Source organism: Barbus barbus (genome assembly GCF_936440315.1).
Source record: "Barbus barbus genome assembly, chromosome: 49".
NCBI lineage: Eukaryota > Metazoa > Chordata > Actinopteri > Cypriniformes > Cyprinidae > Barbus > Barbus barbus.
In genome coordinates, this window is record NC_136727.1 from 14,607,303 (window position 1) to 14,629,756 (window position 22,454).

The 22,454-nt window shown below is 37.5% G+C and overlaps 1 protein-coding gene across 1 annotated transcript; it reads right to left on the reverse strand.

Annotated features, from left to right (window-relative positions):
• Positions 1-30: 30 nt before the first annotated feature.
• Positions 31-22,110, reverse strand: LOC306867637 (complement C3-like). Its single transcript, XM_079413420.1, has 42 exons — positions 22,017-22,110; positions 21,893-21,928; positions 21,710-21,736; positions 20,846-21,038; positions 20,575-20,737; positions 20,416-20,486; positions 20,228-20,319; positions 20,030-20,112; positions 19,862-19,949; positions 19,196-19,298; positions 19,008-19,122; positions 18,262-18,377; positions 17,344-17,487; positions 17,052-17,261; positions 16,294-16,494; positions 15,774-15,932; positions 15,571-15,700; positions 13,489-13,554; positions 12,859-13,351; positions 12,692-12,777; positions 11,870-12,009; positions 11,583-11,792; positions 11,384-11,450; positions 10,659-10,745; positions 10,310-10,513; positions 10,156-10,231; positions 9,910-10,069; positions 9,709-9,819; positions 8,733-8,877; positions 8,491-8,654; positions 8,255-8,410; positions 7,395-7,454; positions 7,211-7,301; positions 6,998-7,049; positions 6,826-6,913; positions 6,238-6,327; positions 6,036-6,141; positions 3,129-3,218; positions 2,970-3,053; positions 2,798-2,878; positions 2,576-2,723; positions 31-2,500 (listed from the first exon to the last, which is right to left on the reverse strand). The coding sequence occupies exons 1-42, from the start codon at positions 22,088-22,090 to the stop codon at positions 2,356-2,358; spliced, it is 5,205 nt and encodes a 1,734-aa protein (XP_079269546.1). The 5' UTR covers positions 22,091-22,110; the 3' UTR covers positions 31-2,355.
• Positions 22,111-22,454: the final 344 nt, after the last annotated feature.

The following is a 22,454-nucleotide window of genomic DNA, read 5'->3' on the forward strand; positions in this document are numbered from 1 at the left end:
ACCCACAACACAGTCATCTCCAAACTTCTTGTGTAATGTTTGCTTTATTCCAAGCACAAATGAATGGCCACATATCTGACCAAATTCAAACAAATTCAGGGTTTCAGCATTGGAAAGAGCTCTAATTTCAACTATTCTCAACAAAATGCTATTAAGAGTAGAAAAGTAGTTTTTTGTTTTAAATGTGAACAGCTTAAGCTGTCAGGGTTTTTCACACACTTGTTTTACAGACACCATCTCATATGGGTTGCATCTGTGAATATAGAAGGAACCCATAAGCACATCTTCGAAGATGTGATTTAAAATTAATTTAAACTATATTTATGACTTTATATATTTGAAATGTGATGAAATAATTAGATAATAAGGATAATCTCACTTGAATGTGTCATTTTATACTTGTTAAACTGCATTTGTGCTCATTTTATTCATTCCTTCCCTTATTATTTTTTTTAAACTCTTTTTTTAGGAACACAGTGTACAAATTCGTTCCCCCATTTTAATATCTTAAATCTTGGCCACATTTTATTAATCATTCCCTCATTTAGTTATGTTAAATTGTAGCCACTAACATGGTTCTGTTAGTCTGAACTTCCAGTTTGCACCTTTTCCCCGTTCGTTGTCACGGTTTTTGATTCGATTTCATCATTCTATTCAGGTGCGTGTCATTAGTATCCTCGTTTGCTGGTGTATTTAAGTTACTCTCATTCTGTTCTATATTGTCCAATATTATACGTCAATTGTGTGGATGTGTTGCTGTTCTCTCTCTTTGTGGATTATTGCCCTTAGGATTTATTAAAGATTACCTTCTACCTTCATCATCGTGCACTTGTGCACTCAGTGGAATTATATGCAGACATGCCCGTTCTCCTCCCGCCAGAACCGTCTGTCTGCCCTGAATTATCTGCCTGTCCTATCACAACCACGGAGGTTGTGCCCGATCTGTCTGTCCCGTCACAACCATGGAGGTCTATATTGAACTGTTTGCCCGTCCTGTTATGGCCAAGGAGGCCGTTTATGAACTCCCTGTCTCTTCCCGTCACGGCCATGGAGGTCGTGCCTGAACTGTTTGTCCACCCTGAACTGTCTGTTTACCCTGAACTGTCTGTTTATCCTGTCACGACCACGGAGGTCGTTCCCCTTTCGACAACGCTCCCGGAAAACCCCATCTGTCATGAATTCCCACCCAGCCTCCCTCTCCAACCTCCTCTCATGAGTCATCTACCATCTTCTGCCCTATTGCGACTACATCCTGCCAGTCTCTCAGCTCATCCTCAGCTTTACATCTGTGGAACGGATTCGCTTCCACCTCGGCCCATCAACCTAGTGGCTCTGCCGGGCTCCCTCGTCCCTCCAGCTCCGCCTTTGTTGGTCGTCAACTTGCCGTCGCCTTGGGACTACACTCGTTTGGCTTCGCCTCCTCCCTCCATCCTTCTGGCTCTGTCAGGCTCCTCCTTTCCTCTGGCTCCACCTTGGTCCTCTGTCGCTCCGTCTGCACCACAGCCTTCCGGATCCCTGCCTGCACCTTGGTCGCCTGAGCCATCTGCTCTGCCTTGGCCCTCCAGATCCTCTGCATTGTCCTGGCTTTACGGCTCTCTCTTACAGCTCTCTCTGGGCTCCCTTATTACTGGCTTCTCCTCCGTCAGTTGGCCCCTGGAGTCATCAGCCCTTCCTTCATCATGGCTCCTCCCTCCATTGGCTCCACCGTGGGCCACCTTCCTGGCTGTGGTCTGGGTCCCACCTGATTCCTCATGCTCCTGGCTCCTCCCTCTGTCTGCTTCTCCCTGGTTCCTTCCTTCATCAGCTCCGCCACATTGTACCAAAATGTTTCTTTGTTTTAATTTTGTTAACTCATGGTCATGTTGTACCAATTTGTTTGGGGGTTTTTTTTGTTTGTTTGTTTGTTTTTGTTAAATTGTGGCCACATTGTCCTAATCTATTTGGTAAATTTAGTTAAATCAAGGCCAAGTTGTACCAGTTTGTTTTGCTGTTTTAACGTAAATTGTGGTCATGTATCAATTTACACCCTCATTTTAATTTATTTTCATTAAATTGTGCCTATGTTGTTTCATTTGTTTAGTTGTTTTATTACCATTAATTCATGGTCATGTTGTACTAATTCATTTCCTCCTTTTGGGAACAAATCTTTCAGTTTTCTAACACTTTTTGATACGCAGTACAATATGTCCTCAAGGTATTAGTTTGTTTTTACAAACATTGTGTAACAAAAGTAGCACTAAATTACTTTCAATTAGCATATTTTAGGTAGTTATGTAATTAATGTAAAAGTGCCGTAAACGTAAAATGCACAGTTTTGCCATTAGTACTGTATATAAAAAAACAACAACATCTGTCTCAAGTCTGACAGCCGATTTCTGTCAGGTCCTTTGCGAAGCTCTTCAGCTCGCCGCATTTCACCTCCAGTGCGGATCCAGCCCCACATTCAGACTCGGACGGCCAGTGCTCAACCCACGTGTCCTTACCCAGAGTATACACATACCTGAGAGAGAAAACAACACCGAATTATGAAAAACGAACCATAATACGTACATTTTCTATGACTAACGCTGCTCACTTGTTGGACGTGCTCCCTGCATGCCAAACATCAGTGACAGGCCCAAAGATCAGATAGTCCTGACCCTCTCTCAAACCAAGTCCTGTCCTACAGCTTGCATGAGAGAGGAACATCCTCCTTTCATTCTCGTTCAGGCCTTCCTCTGTCCCTACACAAACACAAATGGAGATCCTTGAGCCGGATGGCTGGTTACATGAGAAAATCAGACTCTAGTAGACGTACCCTCTTTGATAACCTGCACAATCTCCATCTCATACTGGTCATAGTGACTCTGGCTGACGCTGACTAGTTTGACCCTGTAGGCTGAAGAAAAGACACATTTATCGATGAGATGATGTGACATCATGATGGCTTTCCCCAAGAAACACATTCATTTGACAGAAGAAACACTCACCATGATGTAATCCATTGCACACAGCGGCCTTCCTCTGTTCTTTACTGAAAGACGAGGAGTCTTCCTTCATTACACAACAGTCACCTATGAAGGAAGGTTTATAACTGGTTAAAGGTAAGAAGTTGATTGAAAACACAAAATTAGTCCAGCTAAACTGACCTTGTGAGCAGCGACACACATCGTCTTTGCAGATCTGATCAAGCTGCTGTTTGTCTTCAGGAGGAGAGTAGAACCTGCTACAGCGTTTATCTGACACAGAAGAGACAAATTGTTGAATAAATGTCATTTTTTTGATTTTCTTTGCGTACAAAAAGTGTTCTCGTCGCTTCATAAAATTCAGATTGAACCACTGATGGCAGATGGACTATTTTGACGATGCTTTTCATACTTTTATGGACCTTGACAGTGCAATTTACTATGCAGACTATGGGACAGTCACAAGCCTCCTGGTTTTCATCCAAAATATCTTAAATTGTGTTCTGAGGACAAACGAAGCTTTTACGGGTTTGGAACGACATGGGGGTAAGTGATTAATGACAACATTTTCATTTTGGGGTGGAGGTGTCCCTTTAAGGAGCCAAGCACTAAGAAGGCAAGATGTCATGCCAGCATGGCTGAAAACATCAAACCCACTTCATCAATGAACAATTAAGGACATATTTATGATTTTAGTCAAAATGGTTGAAAAATCAAATAGAGTCACTAGTAATATGACTGAAAGATTTATAATTTTATATAATTGGTACTGATGTTCTTGGCCTAATCCAAGCAATCTAAGAAGATTAGTCACATGACAAGAGTCAAAGCTGCTAATCCACCATTAGCAGTTTTTGCTAAAATTGACTTTTTAAAATGAGATCAGGCATGTAGCCAATTTTTAAATATTAGTATGATTCAGGTTAAAGGTCTTTTCCAGAGAGTTAATACTAAAAAAAAGTCCCGGTCCTGATAATACAGGGTGGGCCATTTATATGGATACACCGTAATAACATGGAAATGGTTGGTGATATTAAAGTCCTGTTTGTGGCACATTAGTATATGTGAGGGGGCAAACTCCTCAAGATGGGTGGTGACCATGGTGGCCATTTAGAAGTCGGCCATCTTGGATACAACTTTTGTTTTTTCAATAGGAAGAGGGCCATGTGACACATCAAACTTATTGGTAATGTCACAATAAAAACAATGGTGTGCTTGGTTTCAACGTAACTTTATTCGTTCATGAGTTATTTACAAGTTTCTGACCACTTATAAAATGTGTTCAATGTGCTGCCCATTGTGTTGGATTGTCAATGCAACCCTCTTCTCCCACTCTTCTAAGGGGGTCAGATCGGGAGACCTTGGGGGCCATTCAACTGGCCCACAACGACCAATCCACTTTCCAGGAAACTGTTCATCTAGGAATGCTCGGACCTGGCACCCATAATGTGGTGGTGCACCATCAATGGAAACCTCAAGGCCACTGGATATTTGAAATTGCTACATGATGATGTGTTTCCCTCTTTATGCACTGAAGCTGGCACGTTCCCTGAGTTTTTCCAGCAAGATGGTGCACCACCACATTATTTCACAGCTGTGTGAAATATTTCAATACATTTTTTACCAATCTCTTGTTACAAAGAGTTCCTGAAATTTGGAAAAAATCTATTATAGTCCCTAAGCTAAGACAAGGTCTCCACAGGTGCTAAATGATTTCAGGCCGATATCTCTTACTTCGTTAGTTATGAAGTGTCTTGAGAAAGTAGTTAAAGATGGAATTTTACAGCAATCAAAAGATAGACTTGATCCACTGCAGTTTGCATGTAGACAGGGCAGGGGAGTCGAGGATTGTTGAATTATCTGTCTAGTCACTTGGAAAGGCCTAAGACCCATGCTAGATTGTTATTTATTGATTTCTCTTCTGCTTTTAACACTATGAAGCCACATTTTTGGTAGAGAAATTAACTTCTCATTTTAATTTGGATCTTAATATTTCTGGATGCATTTTGGATTTTTTAGTAGGACGTCTTAAGTACTGTTCTACTGGGTCCCCTCAAGGCTGTTGTCTTTCACCTATCTTGTTTATAATGTATACAAATGTTTGCCGGAGCATGCATGAGAATAGCTATATCATAAAATACACCGATGATTCAGTTATTGTGAGTCTTCTCCACGAACAGGTTTTGGGGGATTGGTCCTGTCGTGGAGGACTTCATTTCACGGTGTGACCGATTTCCTCTTCAGTTGAATGTTAATAAAACAAAGGATATGGTGATTGATTACAGGAGGTTTTCTTCTAACCCCTGGACGACAACAATTAAATGTTTGGACATTGAAATTGTTGATACACATAGGTATTTGGGGATAGTTATAGATAATAAGTTGACTTTCCAACCCAACTCCTTTGCTGTCAGTAAAAAGGTTTAACAAAGATTGTTTTTCTGAGGAAATTAAAATCTTTTAGTGTTTGCTCTTCTATGATGTCACTGTTTTACAAACAATTGATTGAATCTGTTCTTGCCTTTTGCATTGTAGCATGGTATGGTAACTTGCGTCTGTCAAAAAAGAATAGGTTGGGTAGCCTTGTGAAGGTAGCAGGCAAGAATATCGGTGTTAATCAAACTGTGCCTACTGAAATTGACCAAAATTCAGTTGTTATGAAAGCCCAGGTCATGCTCTGTACTATTCACCGCCCACTACATACTGAGTTTCAGATGTTGCCATCAGGCCGTCGTTTTAGAGTTCCTGTATGCAGGACGAAAAGAACTAAAGATTCATTCGTTACTGTGGCCATTAAGTTATTGAATAAGTCTGGTGGGGAGGAGAGTGTATTGGTACCCAAAATCTATGAACTTGAGTAACACTTGGTTAAATTTTAATGTTTGGGAAATTGTATGTGTACATTGTATGCTTCTACTGGGGTAATGGTTATGTGTCAAGGATGCTCAGAAAAGTAACTGCATGCTTCGCTGCATTATTTGCACTATTCATGCTTATAGCAGAAACAGTGTGAGGCGAGTTGAATGCCAAAGTATTATGCTTATTGGTTTAGGTTAGCAGTGCACTTTAGCTAATTAAACGTGTACTAACCTTTGTTGTAGTATTGGTACACTGTGACAGTGGAGGGCTGAAGGAGTCCCACTTTAAATTTCTGATGCAGTCTGAATGAGATCACGTCCATCTGAGTACTGGACACCTGCCCGGGACATTCAGACAAAGACAAACATTCGATGTTACCTTCATTTACATCATGTTAAACAAGTATGAACTATAACGGTGGTTGTTAGGTTACCTTAAACAGGTGAATTATGAGGGATCCTCTGTCGCTCAGGTTGTCCACCACTTGGAAGTTGCTGATGTAGCGATCCACCGAATTTGTGAGCTAGAAAGTCACAACAGACATTATCACTTCTATAACCTAACAAGATGCTGTGCTACATATTACTTGTGTACTGTAGGTAGCTGCCTACACAGTTTACATCCTAAGTGTCAAGGTGACAGATTTTAAGCACTCTTTATAGTCAGCAATTCTGTGCACCACACAAACAGACTCGACTCAAAGATGATTTCAATAGAGTTAGATGTTAGCATGTTGCTAAGCTAAAAGTGCAATACTCAACATAAAAATACAAAGCACAAAAAATGTTGGGTAGAAAAGTCCACTGGTAATGAAACGTGTATCAACTTTTTTTCTCAATTTACACCATCTTGGAAGTAGCTGGTCACAATGAATTCTCCATGATAGATACATGCAATGATGCTTAATCTGGCAAAAATTAAACCTAAAATTAGATGTTTGGAGTGCACCTTAAAATGCTATCTAGTAGGCTACAAAAGAGTTAGCTAATGTAATACCACAATATCATGAGATTGGTCTTACCAACTCTAAATCTGAGTTTTCAGGCTCAAAGCCGGTCGGCAGGCTGATGTCCAGAATCGCCATCCTCACCTGGCGTCCCTGCAGAGCCCTTGGGGGTGCAAAGCAGTGAATTATGGGTACCACACCGGTTTATTTAGCCAATTAAAAAAGATGTCTATCTATAACTGCTTACCTCACATTGATACTAATTCTGTATGACTTTTCTACATCAGGTGGGAGTTTTTCTAAAAATGGATCAAAGAGTGATACTCTAAAATTACATGTAAATGTCCCAACACGTATAGCTTTTTACTGTATACAGTCTTACAGTCTTTTTCCATTCAAATTAAGAAAATTTGTAATACTGTACATAGTAAAGAATCATAAAACAGAGCTGAGAACGCACCGTTAGTCTCAGCGATGGAGACGTCCAGCTGAAAGCCGTTACACGTGCTGTTCTCATACACATCAGGAAGCTGGTGGTACACTGTCACTACCTGGGATTCATAGAGCACGACAGAGAAAGGTTTGGAACTAAATTAAGTCTTGATTTTATATTCTAATTCAATACTTTGGTGAAGATGTGACACCTCTAAAACTCCCTTGCCCTTCCCAGAAGCCTCCACTGTGAATTTCTGGTCAAGAGGCACCTGGAAGAGATAATTAAACTGAGTTACTGTATTTCACTCCAAACTTCCTTTCTTTTAATCTATAGCATTATTATACTGCCAAATGTCAAAAGTGCAAAAAAATTATTTTACTCCATACTGCTTTCTGAACGCGGGACAATTTAAGGCAGTTTTTGCTAAAATGTAACTCAAGGATGGATCGATACCCACTGTTCATGATCCAGCTGCACCTCCAGAAGAAGTAAGTCTCACACTTTATATTTTTAATGATTATTTGCAAATTGTCATTCCTCTTCCACAGAAGAGAGGGGAGGGGGAGCAGAGCTCATTAGCATTTAAACAGACATGAACTGAAATAGGTCACTGTGAACGCTGTGAGCTATTTTTGACAAGGTAAAAAGGGTGTTGTTTTACATGACCATTGAGGAATTTTAACCGGAGTATGTTGCAGACATTTCAAGACCCTAAACTTGTGGAAAATTGGCATCCAATGTCCCCTTTACATAAAGACTGAACGAGTTGTTGAAGCTTAATGGTGGTGACATTAATGTTGTGATCGTGGAGTCGCTTTTTACTTCTGGCGACTGTATTTAGGCTTGACAAGTCATAAAAGTTGTGTTCATTTGTAAAGTTTATCATGATGTGACAAAATGTGTAAGAATCACAGAATCATTTTCAGCAATAATCCAAAAGTCAAAGGAAAGGGTGAAGGAAATTGTTTGAAGGAAACTGTAATTTCACATTACAACAATTTTTAACATTTGTCAGTATATTGCCATATTTGTCTATAAAAGAAAGTTTTGAAAGACTGGAGATCGCACCCGTGATGATCGGGCCACATATGCCACTTTTGGATTGAAGGTCCAGCGTACATCACTGCGACCGGGAACACTGAGCTGCACCAACAGATTGAGGTCGTCAGGAGGAGGCCTCTTCACCAGGTACTCAGACAGGGCCTGTAGCACCACCATAGTGGACTGATGGGAGAAAAATTAGCATTAACGTACCTCAAATACAAATATGAGACAATTAGTGAAGGTTTTCTTGTGTTTTTTACCTGTGTAGAGCCGTATCCTCCTCCAATGCCACGCTTCTCGTTCAGCCATTGAAAGGGAACGGCTGCCTCTTCCATGTGGCCACCTTTGATCAGCGCTAACAACGCATAGCCAGTAGCTTCCAGTGTGAAGAAATAATTACTGGAGTCAGGCCAGTGGGTACGATCTGTTGACAGAAAATACAGATTAGAAAGACAAGAGCACACGCAGCAAGATATTGAGTTTGTTTTCAAAGGCTAAGTACCAGGCGAGGCTAAATTTAGTAACATGCTCTTCATGCAGCCGTGGCTGGATACTGCTAAAGCGTAGCATGCTATAGCCGCTGTGTATGGCCTCGTCAGTCGGGGGAAATGCTCTCTCAGATACAACGCTGCTTTTCTGGACTTGTCCTTTAATAAAAGTAGAAACATTTTACAATTAGCAACACTGAACATGTAAAAACATATGTTTTTCAATGTCAGTTTTCTGGTGGGCCCGGAAGTACGACATGAATCAGTGTTCTACCTTTGACTATTGACTAATATTTAAAGTTTTTCATTTAATTTAAAAAACAAAGTGTTTTTTTATTTTTTATTATAAACAGTGGGAATCTTATACTTCAGGAACTCAAAATACTGAATAAGATTCTGCTCTTCCGACTTCTGTTTTCTGATTGGTGGTCCCTACAGGATTGTGGGAAGTGTACATTTAATGGGAAACATTTTCTTTGTAAAAAAAAAAAAATAAAAAAAAAAAAGTACAAATATTCCTAACGTCATCGTATTTTAATTTTTGTACCATGTTACTTTATTTTAACGTAAATTTCTAGTCATGAAATAAAATGTGACATTGTTTATTTTATATTTTGGAAATAAACTTGCAATAATTTAATTCAGCCATTTTCCTGATTATTTCATTTAGATATTGTATTGATTATTTAATTTAGATATTATCCAAATGAGTTAATTTAGCTATTGTTCTAATTATTTAATTTAGCTATTCTCCTAATTATTCGATTTAGCTTTTTCCCTAATTATTAAATTTAGGATTTGTCCCAATTATTTAATTTAGCTATATTTTTATTGTTTAATTTAGCTTTTGTCCATATTTATTTAATTCAGTTATTGTCTTATTTAATTCAGCTAAAGTTTTAATTATTAAATTTAGTTTTCAAATTATTTAATTTAGCTATTGTCCAGATTTTTTAATCATTTAATCAAGCAGTTTAGTAATGAAGTTACCTGTATGTCAAGGCCTGGCTCTTGGCAGTTAACAGCATTTTTTGCCTCTGCCAAAGCAATAAGCACGAATGCGGTCAGAGACACTCTGGATTCAGAGCCGCGCAGGCCTCCCTGTATCAACACAACATACATACAATGTATTAGTACTGTACCCTTTCATTGATTACTCCAATTACTCCAATCACAGTTATGGACTCTCACCGTCATACTGGTGTCGTAGACAGGATTGTCCTCCTGAAAGGATCCATCAGGACGCTGTTTATTCTTGAGGAGGTACACCAGAGGGCCACACAGATGCTTCTCATTGACGCTAATAAATGATTTTGCCATGGAGAAAACCTTCACCACGTATGCAGTGATCCTGAGATGGACATAAACGTAAAAACAGATGAACTCTGCAGGGAAATGTTCAACAATCTGTAATCAATAATGTGTCGGCATTAATACCATGTGCTGGTGCCTTCTTTGGCGTAGGGAGGATATGAGTCATCCTTTTTTCGATAATTAAGTTGATTTTCATACCCTGAGTATGAAAAAATAATTTATTGGATAAATATCTGAAGGAATGGTGATGCTCGTCACTATTTGAGTCTCATTGCACCTGTCTGGATGTATTTGATGGCCTCTTGTCTGCGTTCTATTCCCACAGCGTCCCAGTTTCCACTGCGGTCCAGGTAATGGGTGGCAATGAGGGGCAGCGTGATTCTGGCCAGGTTCTGCTCCACACACCCGCCGGGCATCCGGATCAACGCTGCCAGAGAGTCCTTCGTAATGGAGTTATCAATGCTGTCTGCCAGCAAATTACCTAAAGAAATTATATTTAAAAAACAAACTGGGAAATTCTTGACAGCTGACACATTAGAACGAGAATCAAATACCTATAATGCAAATGAGAGTTAATACTCAATTACTATAATATTATGAATATGACTTAATACAAAATGTCAAACCTCTGACATTGACAAATGTCTCCGGCAGAGATTTTGGCACAACGGCGTCCAACTGCATCTTCTCCACTTCTATCTGCTGTCTACCAACTGAGATGATAGAAAATGTTTATCCACTTATCAATAACACATATGTATAAATAATACATAACAAATATATAACAAAATAAATATAGAAATTCCCCAGTGTTGGCTTGTTTTAAGAGGTCTCTAAGGACTTATCCTTTTATCAATTTATATTTGTATTATTGCACTGTATTTTATGTTTTATTATACGATTCTTTGTACTGTTGTGCTTTTGAGTTTGAGAAAAGCACTTTATAAATTAAATGCATAATTATTATTATTACTATACATAATATAAATGATAACACATAGCATTCTATGCATAAGTTTTATATGCATGTTTTTTTAAATACATAAAAGTTTTATTTAATGTATAGTTTTCATGCATCAAGCCCCATATGAAATGTGTAAAACTCTGAAAAAAGTGTGAAACGTAATATCACAAAGATCATTTTTTTATATAATTATAGTATACATATTTCATTATACAGTATATCATTTTCATGCATAAAGACCCATTTATATTGTGTAAAACTGTAAAAAATTGAAGAAAGCATAAAGTGTTATATTACAATGGCAAAACCATTGTTAAATTTACTAATTCATTCTTAAATTGCCATTACATTAATCACAATTAAAGTAAAATTTCCAGCCAGTCTTACCGCTGTCTCCTTTCTCAGAGGGGTTCAGCACAAAGCTCCTCACTTTAATTGTCTGGATGCCTTCGACCTAAAACACAAGATTTATCATCATATGTCATTACCACACAGTTATTGCACCAACTTAATTTAAAAAAACACAACATGTACCATATCTAACATATTTTCAATATAATGCGTGAGGTTTTAGGAGCTCACTTACTACCACACGCAGATTCTTCCTCACAGCATCCTGCCCCATGAAGGAGGCCGCGACGGCTGTGACCTGTAGAGGGAGCTCTCCTGTTTTCAGAGGGATGATGGTGTATGAAATCAGCTTGGAAGACCCGGCTGGTACAGAAACCTGCTGCCTGTGCTGTCCACTAAATGCAACGCTGCACATGTCCTCTGTCTTCTCCAGAATCACTATGACCTGCAAACAGACACAGTGTTCAAGTCAGGACACAAATAAACTAAAGAGTGGTTGTTGTGTGATGTTGTGAAACTGACCTCTAGTTTTAAGTTTCTGTAGTTGTGCACCACAGCTTTGATTTCCACATGTTCATTTCTGGACACCGAGTGAGGCAGCCGCAGATCTATAAAGAACGACTTCCACGCCTGGACATTATATGGTTCAGCTACACAGAAACCTGAAAAGAAAACAGAAAAGTTTATTTTTTATAACTGATTTTTTTTTTGCTAGTTCTCAGGTTTTAGACAGCTAAGTGAATCTACTAAAATTATATAGCCAAATGCAATACTTTTATTTATTGATTTACTTTTGTCTGTGTTGTTTTTAAAATTTGTAATAAGCACTTTTTAAACACTAGTAACTATTACTACAAGTATCATAAGTCATTTGCAGAAATGCTTGACGTAGCATTAAAAGATAATTAATAAAATATTTGTAATTCATATGCAGATATACTTCACATGTAGCATTAAAAGCTAAATAAATATTATTACAAAATATGTAATTTATTAAACACAGCATTAAAAGCTAAATAAATGTAATTATATTAATTTGTAATTCATATGAAGAAATGCTTGATATGTGGCAGTAAAAGCTAAATAAATAATCAAATATTCACAATTCATATCTTTTGATTGTAATTATTTATTTATCATTATGACAGAAATAAAATTATTTCAGATTGATTCAATATCAGTTATTGGACACATAAAAATGATCTGTATCGTTTGTAAAAACAATATTGGCTGTATTCTATTCTTAACTGTTGTATAGCAGCAAATGTGCTTTATTGTTTGGGTGAACTAGAAAAAGAGTAGAAATTCAGTCAGATGGATAAAAGGACAGAGCTGTTTGTTTACCCGTCTGAGGTGAAGCACTGACGGCTAGAAACCCCCACTGAGTGATGCTGTCAGGAAGAACGGTGTTTACTGGAAATACAGCCAACCTGGAAGCATGGAGAGACACTTGCATCACTGAACATGATAAAAGTGAGAGGTCTATACCGAATCGAAGGCCAAACTCCTACCCATCAGACTTGGTGACACTGGGTAGCCTGATGTCGGTCCACAGCCACGACTCGAAGAACTTGCTGCGCACGTAAATGTCCTCTAAGTCAGCTAAATCATCTTCCTCAAACTCTACCACCTCCTCTTCTTCTTTCATCTTGTCAGCATGACTGTTCTCACGTACTACAATCTCAGGTGTGCGGCTGCGCTCAAAGGTCGAAGGTTCATTGACAATAGTTTTTGAAGGATAGTGATAAACATAACGCCGGTAAGAATTTAGCTTGGTAGTGGTGTATACAGGGGTGGGGGTTGGTGGAGGGGTGGTTGTCGGAGGTCTGGTAACGACACCGAGCTCCTCCCCTCTGTACTCCGCACAACAGCGAAGGAAAGCCAACACGCAGCTCCAGTCCTCGGTGATGTAGAGGGAGCGACGGTAGCAGGAATACGGCATGGGAATCTCCCTCATGCCGTCCACACAACATCTCTGCAGGAACTCGTCAGAATATACCTTCTCTGAGAGAAAAGAACATGCTTAGGATATCCTAGCACACTAGCTTTACTTTTAACACTTTCATATCACCGCTTCTCTAACAAATTGTAACATACCAAACTTTTAAAGGATTTCTTATCTAATAATGACAGAGACTTACCAAGTTGCTCTCTAAGCTGCAGTTTGGCAGCAGAACGTCTTCTTCTTCTAGATCTACTGGAACAATCTATTCCAAACAAACCAAAGAAAATGCACTCTTGAAATTGAAGGTTTTCTATTGGTATAGAACCTTTAGCATCCATAAAATCTTTCCAGTGCACAGTTTCTTTATAGTTGAAAAAGGTTTCAAAATGATCCCAATAAGAAAAAAATGTATCTTTTAGGAATGGATCTGTTCATTGAAAGGTTCTTTGGGGAACCAAAAATTGTACTTCTATGGGATTACTGTAAAAGCCCTTTTGGAATTTCATTTTAAAAGTCTATAAATCAACATTTGCATTCGTAAACCATTTGACTTCCTTTTTAAATGTAAGGCGAGTCTTGATTTTGTCCATTGGGAGTTGATTGGAATGGTAAAATGGGGCATTTCAAACTAGAGTGACTGCAAATGTATAGATCAACTAGTTGGAAACCAAGAACGGTGACTGGAATGTGGATGCTGAAGGTCAAGTTCACCCTCAAGAGCATCTCAACATAATCCCAATGATATTTGGTATCACTGCCGTAACAATGCATTAACCTTAACCGACTATAAACATTTTTTTTAAATATTGGCTGAATAGCAACGGTAGCCTAAAGCTATCTGACTAATATTAACCAGTCTATGTATTAACTGACAGCATGTGCAACCTAGGCCAGCATATTTTCTTAGCGATAGATGCTATTTACACGAAGTGCAAATAGCTACAGATTATATTTACACTGTTAAAACCGCAGGGTTTTATGCTATTTATACTACTTATTTCAAATAGTGGCAATTATCTGCACCTCAGTATTGTAGTTCATTATAAAACAGTATGCAATAGTAAGTTATTGAGTGTAAATTTTAATTTTAATTCAAATTATTAAATGGATGCCACCTTACTGAGGCAATAAAGCCCTCCCTACACCTATCCTAACCCTACCAGATACTTTATTTTAAACTTTTTGATTATTTCCTTCATTTTTATTGAAAATAAATGCTTTTCTCATGTGATGTGAAATTTGAAAAGGGAGAAAAAAGTTTGCCAAAAGGCGGCTTCGAACCCGGGTTGTTCACGTCAAAAGAAATACAACACACATTTTACCATCAGCACCACTGAAGCTGATGACTGTCTTTTGTCATTTTGACTAGCCCAATCACACGTTGGTGGGCGGAGTTAGTGAAAACAGCCTCTGCCAACAAGGCAGGCTATTTGCACTTAGTGTAAATAGACACTCTGAAATGTAAAACCTCCAATTCATGCCATTTTGTGTTGCTGCTATCCTCATTAGCTTTGAACCTTTGGATGTGTTTTATATAAACTACTGTTCAAATGTTTGGGGCCAGTATTATTTTGGTTGCATTAAATTGATCAAAAGTGACAGTAAAGATGTTTATAAAGTTACAAAAGGTACTTCAAAGTAGAAATAACAGAATCCTGAAAAAAATATATCATGATTTCCTCAAAAAACTTAAGCAGCACAACTGTTTTTGGGATTGATAATAATAGGAAATTTCTTGAGCAGCAAATCAGCATATTAGAATGATTTCTGAAGGATCATGTGACACTGAAGACTGGAGTAATGATGCTGAAAATTCAGCTTTGCATCAGAGGATTAAATTACATTTTAAAGTATATTCAGATACAAAACTGTTATTTTAAATTGCAATCATATTTCACAATATTATTTTTTAATCAAATAAATGCAGAAATCAAAAACATTTTCCGAACTTTACAGACCCCAAACCTTTGAGCGGTAGCAAATGTATGGAAGCTTGTTTCTGCCACAGGATAAATAAATAAAGAACTAATAATTTTTTCCCCTCATAATTCAGACTGTTTTTCACATTTATGAATTATATGATATAAATGCAGAATTGTGAGAATGTGAGATAAACACAGCATTCTGAGAAGAAAAGTCTGAATTGTGAGATATAAAGTTTTATTATGAGGAACTATGAGGGGGAAACAACTGAATAATGAGACAAGCTTCCATAGTAATGAAATTTATTTTAGAAGAAATATATTAAGTGTTAATGCTGTGTATGCATGTGAAGGACCTTTTTTGTAGTCCGTGTATCCTCCTGTGCTGGAATGAAACATCAGTCCTGCGTCACTGAAAACACCCATATTATTCCTGCCTCCTCCTGCGGTGCAGCCCATATCACCCTGACCCACCACCTCCCACACCTGAATCAAAAAGATATGAGGATCCACGAGGCTCTGGAGAAGTTTCTGGAGTGAAAACTACATCATCACTCACCTTCTTCTGCGTCAGACGGTTTTTACTCAACAGGAAGATGGCATTATCCACAGCAACCAGGCTGACCTTTGCCCCCGGGTCTCCTTTCACTTCAAATGTAATGCTGCTGCCTGGTGAGTATGAATTGAGTTTTTCTCCTTCCACTGGACCTACACTGAGCTAATGCAAATCATAAATACAGACTTCACCTTAATGCATACTTGTTGAATAAAAGTATTTTTTTTTAATCTGCATAGAAAATGTATTTCTTCGCTTTACTTTTTTTTAATTCTCTTTTTAAAAAACCTGCATTTTTCTTATCAAAAACATGTACATGAATTGGGCAAATGACAAATGTACATCTGTTTTTAACAAAATGCAAATCGGCTGATATACATTAAGGCCAAGATTAGACTCTTATGGTAGGAGAAGAATAATAATTTAAATAACAATTAAGTTTTTGGCCCCCAAATGTACCATAAATAGCTAGAATGTGCATCTTTCCTGTTAATAATTTGTCACAGACGTCACATGAACTCACCGAACCAACACACCGGTCCTCCACATCCACAAACACAGAGTCTGCCACCACTTCCGCACTGTGTTGCCATGGCAAAATGTAGTAGGCCACAAAGCGAAACGCAGGTAGCATTTCTGAGGTAATCAGCAGAGGAATGTTTATGATGACCAGGTCTTTAACATTCATCCTTACAGCGTGGATAATGTTTCCGTTACTTAACACCTACAGAAACAATCATCAGTGTATTTAATACAGAGATTCCAGTCATTCTCATCCCAAAATGCAACCTAGGCTTTGCACTTGAGCGATGAAGAGCTCCAGTATGAACCCGTGAAACTACGGTTTGACAAAACAGCTCAAATCTGCATAAGGAAGTTAAAAGAGCACAGCTGCATCAAAAAATGTGTTTTTATATCACTTTTGCATTTGTTAACATTATCGTATTGGTATCCCCTACACCAAACCCAACCCTAAACCTACCTGATAGAGCATTATATTTTAGCGACACTCACCGGATATTTGAATTCTGAACAGCCACAATACGTATCAGCCACAGCCACAGTGTAATAAAAACGCAGCAAAACGTGCCAGTACCAATGCAATACAAATGTGCCACGTCACATATTGAACATGCATTTTAGCACCACTCTCTATACATTTCACTTTGAAATTGCCGCGAAACATGCTGTATGGTACGTAATTACGGTGTTGCAGAAATGTATCGAGGCACATATTTTTATGAGCCAGGGTTGCCAAAACGTCCCCAGAGACAAACTCACAGCATACGTCAGTTGCTCCACAAGTTTTCTTCGTTCTGGGTTAGATTTGATGTTAGCTTGGATGTTGAGTGTGTCGCCCACCACGACTGGACTGTTGCCCACTGAGATGTGCAGGTAGTTCCCGTACATATTAAAAGAGGCATATGACACCACACGCATCTCTTGAACAGCCTGCTGTTCTGGTTTCAGTGAAGGATCTGCTGTCTCCACCTATATAAGTATACATACATTCAGCAGACAGGTATAACACAATTTTGTATTGCTTCCGTATGTGTTTCTGTGAGTGACTTACTTTCAGTATGTGTGAGCTGTACCTCTTAGGCATGTTGATGGAGACTTTGATGGTGCCGCTGTGTACAGTGATTGGGTTTTCAAGAAAGCTGATTTTAACAGGAGTATTATGGGCTGGAGATCCATCGTGGTCACTCACGGTAACCTAAAAAACAAAACACATTCGCTAAAAGAATAATGCTAACATGAGGTACTAATATCAACAAGGCAATTATGACATGTAATTATATTATTGATTGGATAGTTTACCTAAATTGATTATTGTGTCTTCATTTACTGTAGGGCTGTGCAAATAATCGATAGGTCGCTGATAATGAACGCGATATTGCATAGCTTGTCAGTGAACTACGGCTCTGTGTAGTAAATGCTGCTCCATCTGAAAGCATGTGATGAAGATTTACTACTAATCACAGAACTGGCTTTACTGACAAGATGTGCATGATTATCGCATTCCATTATTTGCACAGCCCTAATTTACTGTATTACTATATATATATATATATATATATATATATATATATATATGAACTCATAATTAAATAGTAATATCATAGCAATATAATAATATATTATTCTAATATAAATTAGAATATATTTTTTTAAAACTTCAACTAAATTGGCTGAAAAAGTAGTACTGAACTGACACATTTAACTGAAATTAAAATAAATTAAAGTAATTAAAAATATATTTTAAAAAATAGTAAAAATGACAAATGCACATAAAATTACTAAAACGTAAACTAAAATTAAAATATTAAAAAAAACACTATTATACAATATAAATGATACTAAAGGAACACTGTCTTATTTAAAGTCTGTGGTCACCATTTACTTTCATTTTACGGAAAAGAGCAGCCAGGACATTTTGCTGCATTTCATGTCTTCAAGCAGTAATTGTCACAACAGAAAGGAAAATTACCGTCATGGCTAATGGCAGGCCAGGTGTGAAATACTTTGGTGTGTCCCTGATGGAGAGCATGTAGGGTGACATTACAATTTTAATACCAGATTTCTCTGCTTCCACAAGGTCGCTACCTGAGAAGAAGAAAGGAGTCAGGGTTTTTTTACAAACAAAAACTTGTGATAATGGTCCAAAGAGTTTGGAGTGGTTGCTAAGGGGTTGCTATGCAGTTGCTATTGGATTGTCAATGGTTTAAAGTGCCCCTATTATGGATTTTTGAAAATTACCTTTCATGCAGTGTCTAACACAGCTCTAAATGAATGAAAACATCCTGCAAAGATTTAAATCTGAAAGTGCACCGTGTATAAAGTGATTGTCTCTCAAAAGAAAGAGTCGACTCTGAATCATTGAAACGAGTCGTTTTTAAAATTAATCCCAAGCCGTTTCATGTTGACATCAGCAGCACTGCGCTCAGCTTTATCAGGCATTACAGGCAAGATAAACTGAATATGAGATCAAGCGGACCAATCACTTCAGATTAGCGTCATGCAAAGGAGGGGTTTGGAAAATTAAATCGTTAAACTAATCGTTTGGGAGTCGTTGAGCAAGTAAGTTAAAAATAAATGCATATTATAAGACAATGAAAGTGCTTTTTGACCTTGCATGCATGTCAACCTGTTGTTGGGGACTCCCAAAACCAAAATATGAACCTTTCATTATCCACAATAAGGGCACATTTAAGTTGTTTTTAATGATTTTCTCACCTGAGCTGGTCATTACTGATGCTTTGATGTACACAGAAGACCCCAGTAAGCTGTTTGTGTCAGGATAGGCCTTCTTTATCTCTTCCATAGTCAAACTAACAGATCCTCCATTCAGCTGCAAAATAATACATGGAGTAACAAGAGTCTTGTACTATAAAGATACTAAAGGTACTTAAGCCAGAGCTTACATCATTTAGTTGCTTCATAGATGTGAGTCTCTTCTTTTCTCCATCAATTTCAATACCAAACAGCACATACGCAACACCTTTCACTGGTTCACCATAAAGATACCTGGAAGAAATGCATACAGTGACCTCAAAATATTTGGCAAATCAGTAACACAAGTGTAAGTACACTAGCATTCAAAAAGCTGCATTTAATTGATTAAAAATACAGTAAAAACAGAAATACTGTATTGTGAAATATTTTTGCAATTTAAAATAACTGTTTAATATTTTAACACATTTTAAAATATAATTTATTCCTGTGATGCAAAGCTGAATTTTCAGCCTCTCTACTCCAGTTTTCAGTGTCACGTGATTTTTCAGAAATCATGCTAATATGCTGATTTCTTTGATAAATAGAAAGTACAAAAGAACAGCATTTATTTGATAAAGAAATCTTGTGACATGTCTTAACTGTCACTTTGGATTCATTTAATTTATCTTTGCTGAATATAAGCATTAATTTCTTTAAAAGATAGAAATAAACATGTAAAATAATAATAATACTAATAATTATAAAATTAATAATTATTAAATAATAATAAAAAATCCATACAAATTCAAAGTGTTATGTGATTTTGTCCAAATGCTCGGTCATTCAGAACAGTTTGATACAAATGGATCACACACCTGGCTGTTATTTCTACCTCCAGCTTTTCTGCGTCTAGTCTGAGGTGGGATGTCTTTGGAGTCAAAGTGACGTTGAACGCTGGGAGGACTTGGGAGAAAGGAGAAATGCTGTTATCCGACCAACAGAGAAAAATGTAGCAGAATCTGAAGGTAATATGAAGGACTTACCATATTTCTTGACTTCAAACTCTCTGCTAAAAATGTTCTCTTTTCCCTGATCAAACTTTGCAACAACTTTCCACCGGCCCTCTCTAGAAAGAAGATACTTGGTGAGCAGCCATATATCTAAAGTATCAGGTAAATCAATGCCGTTTTTTGTCAAATCAATTATTATTTTATAATATATAATCTGTTCTGTGTGCATACTTGACCACAGATGAGAGGGGGTAGGTGTTAGAGAGTATCCCATCGATTGATTTGGCTCTGGACATACCATGTACTGCAATACCGTCTGGATTCTGAAACATGTGCTAATTGTAACAAAGCATTGTTCCAGAAAAATAAAATATTTCCCTGCAAATAGTGTAATTTATGTCAGTGGCAGTGACAGTCACCTGAATCTCCAGAGAAATGGTCCTCTCAGCAGCACGGAATTCAGTGTCAGACACAAAAGCCCTGCAACGCACTAAAAAATGACAGCAATCAGGCAAAAACAGAAGAAGGTTCATCATAAATGAGCAGTATGACAAGTGCTTGTGTATGTGAGAGCAAACCTGTGTCTCCAGGGTTGTAAACCGGTTTATCAGTCTGAATGAAGATGTATCCAGAGCGGAACGACACCGGTAATACTCTTTCTGCACGATGGAATCTGCTAAACTGAGCAACCAGCTTCACATATTTCTTCTTTCCATCTGGTTGTAGCACATTTGGATCAATCTAAATAATAAGACAACATTTCATTTTGTTTATGTTCAGCATGCAACATTTAAACAAATGTAACTCTTTACTCTGAACTAGAACAGATACATTCATAGATAAATTCACCTCAATGGTTTTGAGGACGCTGTAGTTGTTTTTTGAATGGAGGGCAACAGAGCCCGTCAATAAAGCAGTTTGGGAGACTGGGTAATCATAGACCGTGATGGAGACTCGTAATGGCCGGGAGAGTTTGTGACCCTCCAGCAGGATGTTCTGTTTTGTTCCAGGCCTTATCTTTGCTGGAGCTAAAACAGAAAACCTACACGAAAACATACATATTCCACAACATATGTTTTCACTTTCCATATTAAAAAATCATTTCAAATTGATCTGTTTTTTGTGGTGCAAAAAGTCAAAAATGTTAAGGTGGTCTAACCTATGTGGTAGGTTGGTATGTAGGTATGTATGTATATACAGTATGTATGTGTGTGTGTGTATATATATATATATATATATATATATATAAGGAGTAATTAAATTAATTTGGGGGCCATTTTGCTGTCATGTGACAAAGAAAACATAAAACAGGGAATATAGGACCCTCATGCCTGTGTCAAGATTACTAATAAGTTTTTAAAATATATATATATATATATATCTAATAACTTCACCTTTTTATTGCAATATTAGTTCAGGTCGTTAAATGGTAAATATATATGATCTAAATAATAAGTAAATAAATAATACTCAGTATTTTTATACAATTATGTTAGGCCTGTGTTTAAAAAAAGCCTACCTTATGTTTTAAAACATTATATGAAATGATCATGTAGCCTTACACTCTCATACCTGACTGTTACACCATGTAACATTTTCTGAGTCATTAAATAAATGAACATGGAGTCTTGGGGAAATTCCCGTTCTCCGTATATTGATTAGGGATGTGTTAAGTAACTTAAAGGGCATAGAACAGAGGAGTTGTGTACTTACGTCGGATTATGGTCGATGACCGGCTCACTGTAAACACAGATAACACCATTACAGATGAATCCAATATGAACCACAATTTTTATTATAAATACAATTTTATATCCGACTATATCCATAAAAAAAAACACACAAAATTCTCTCAGAAGCACAAAATTCACAACACAAAAAAATATATATACTTACACTTTTTGAATATTATGTCCCCAAACGGTCCTCTTGCTATTCATTTGACAAGATAAACACATAAATAAATGTTGAGAATTATTTTTATGCATTATTAAAAATTATTAATAAAATATTGACGCACTGTCTTTGAAAGGAAGTCCAGCCATCGGAGATGTGACAGAGAAATGCCGTCCATAACAGCAGGGGAAAGATCATATCGTCCTGCTGAACTGACCTCTCACAGTATGTCAGAGACAATAGCAGGAGAGCTGAAATACCCCAAATATCCCTCCCACTATCCACAACTTTGATGAACTCTTGTGTAATGTTTGCTTTCTGAGCACAACTGATATCTGACAACTCAAACAACACAGGCTTTCAGCATTAGACACATCACTTAAACTATTGTCAACAAAATGCTATTAAAAGTAAATTTTTTTATATTTTCTCAAGAAAAACTCTGTTTCTATGCTGTTTGCAATATGCGTTGCATTCTCAGCGTATAAACCATAGTGAAACTGAAAGTAACCTTTGGCCAATTATCGTGTCCCATACTCGGAATTTGTGCTCCCATCCAAGT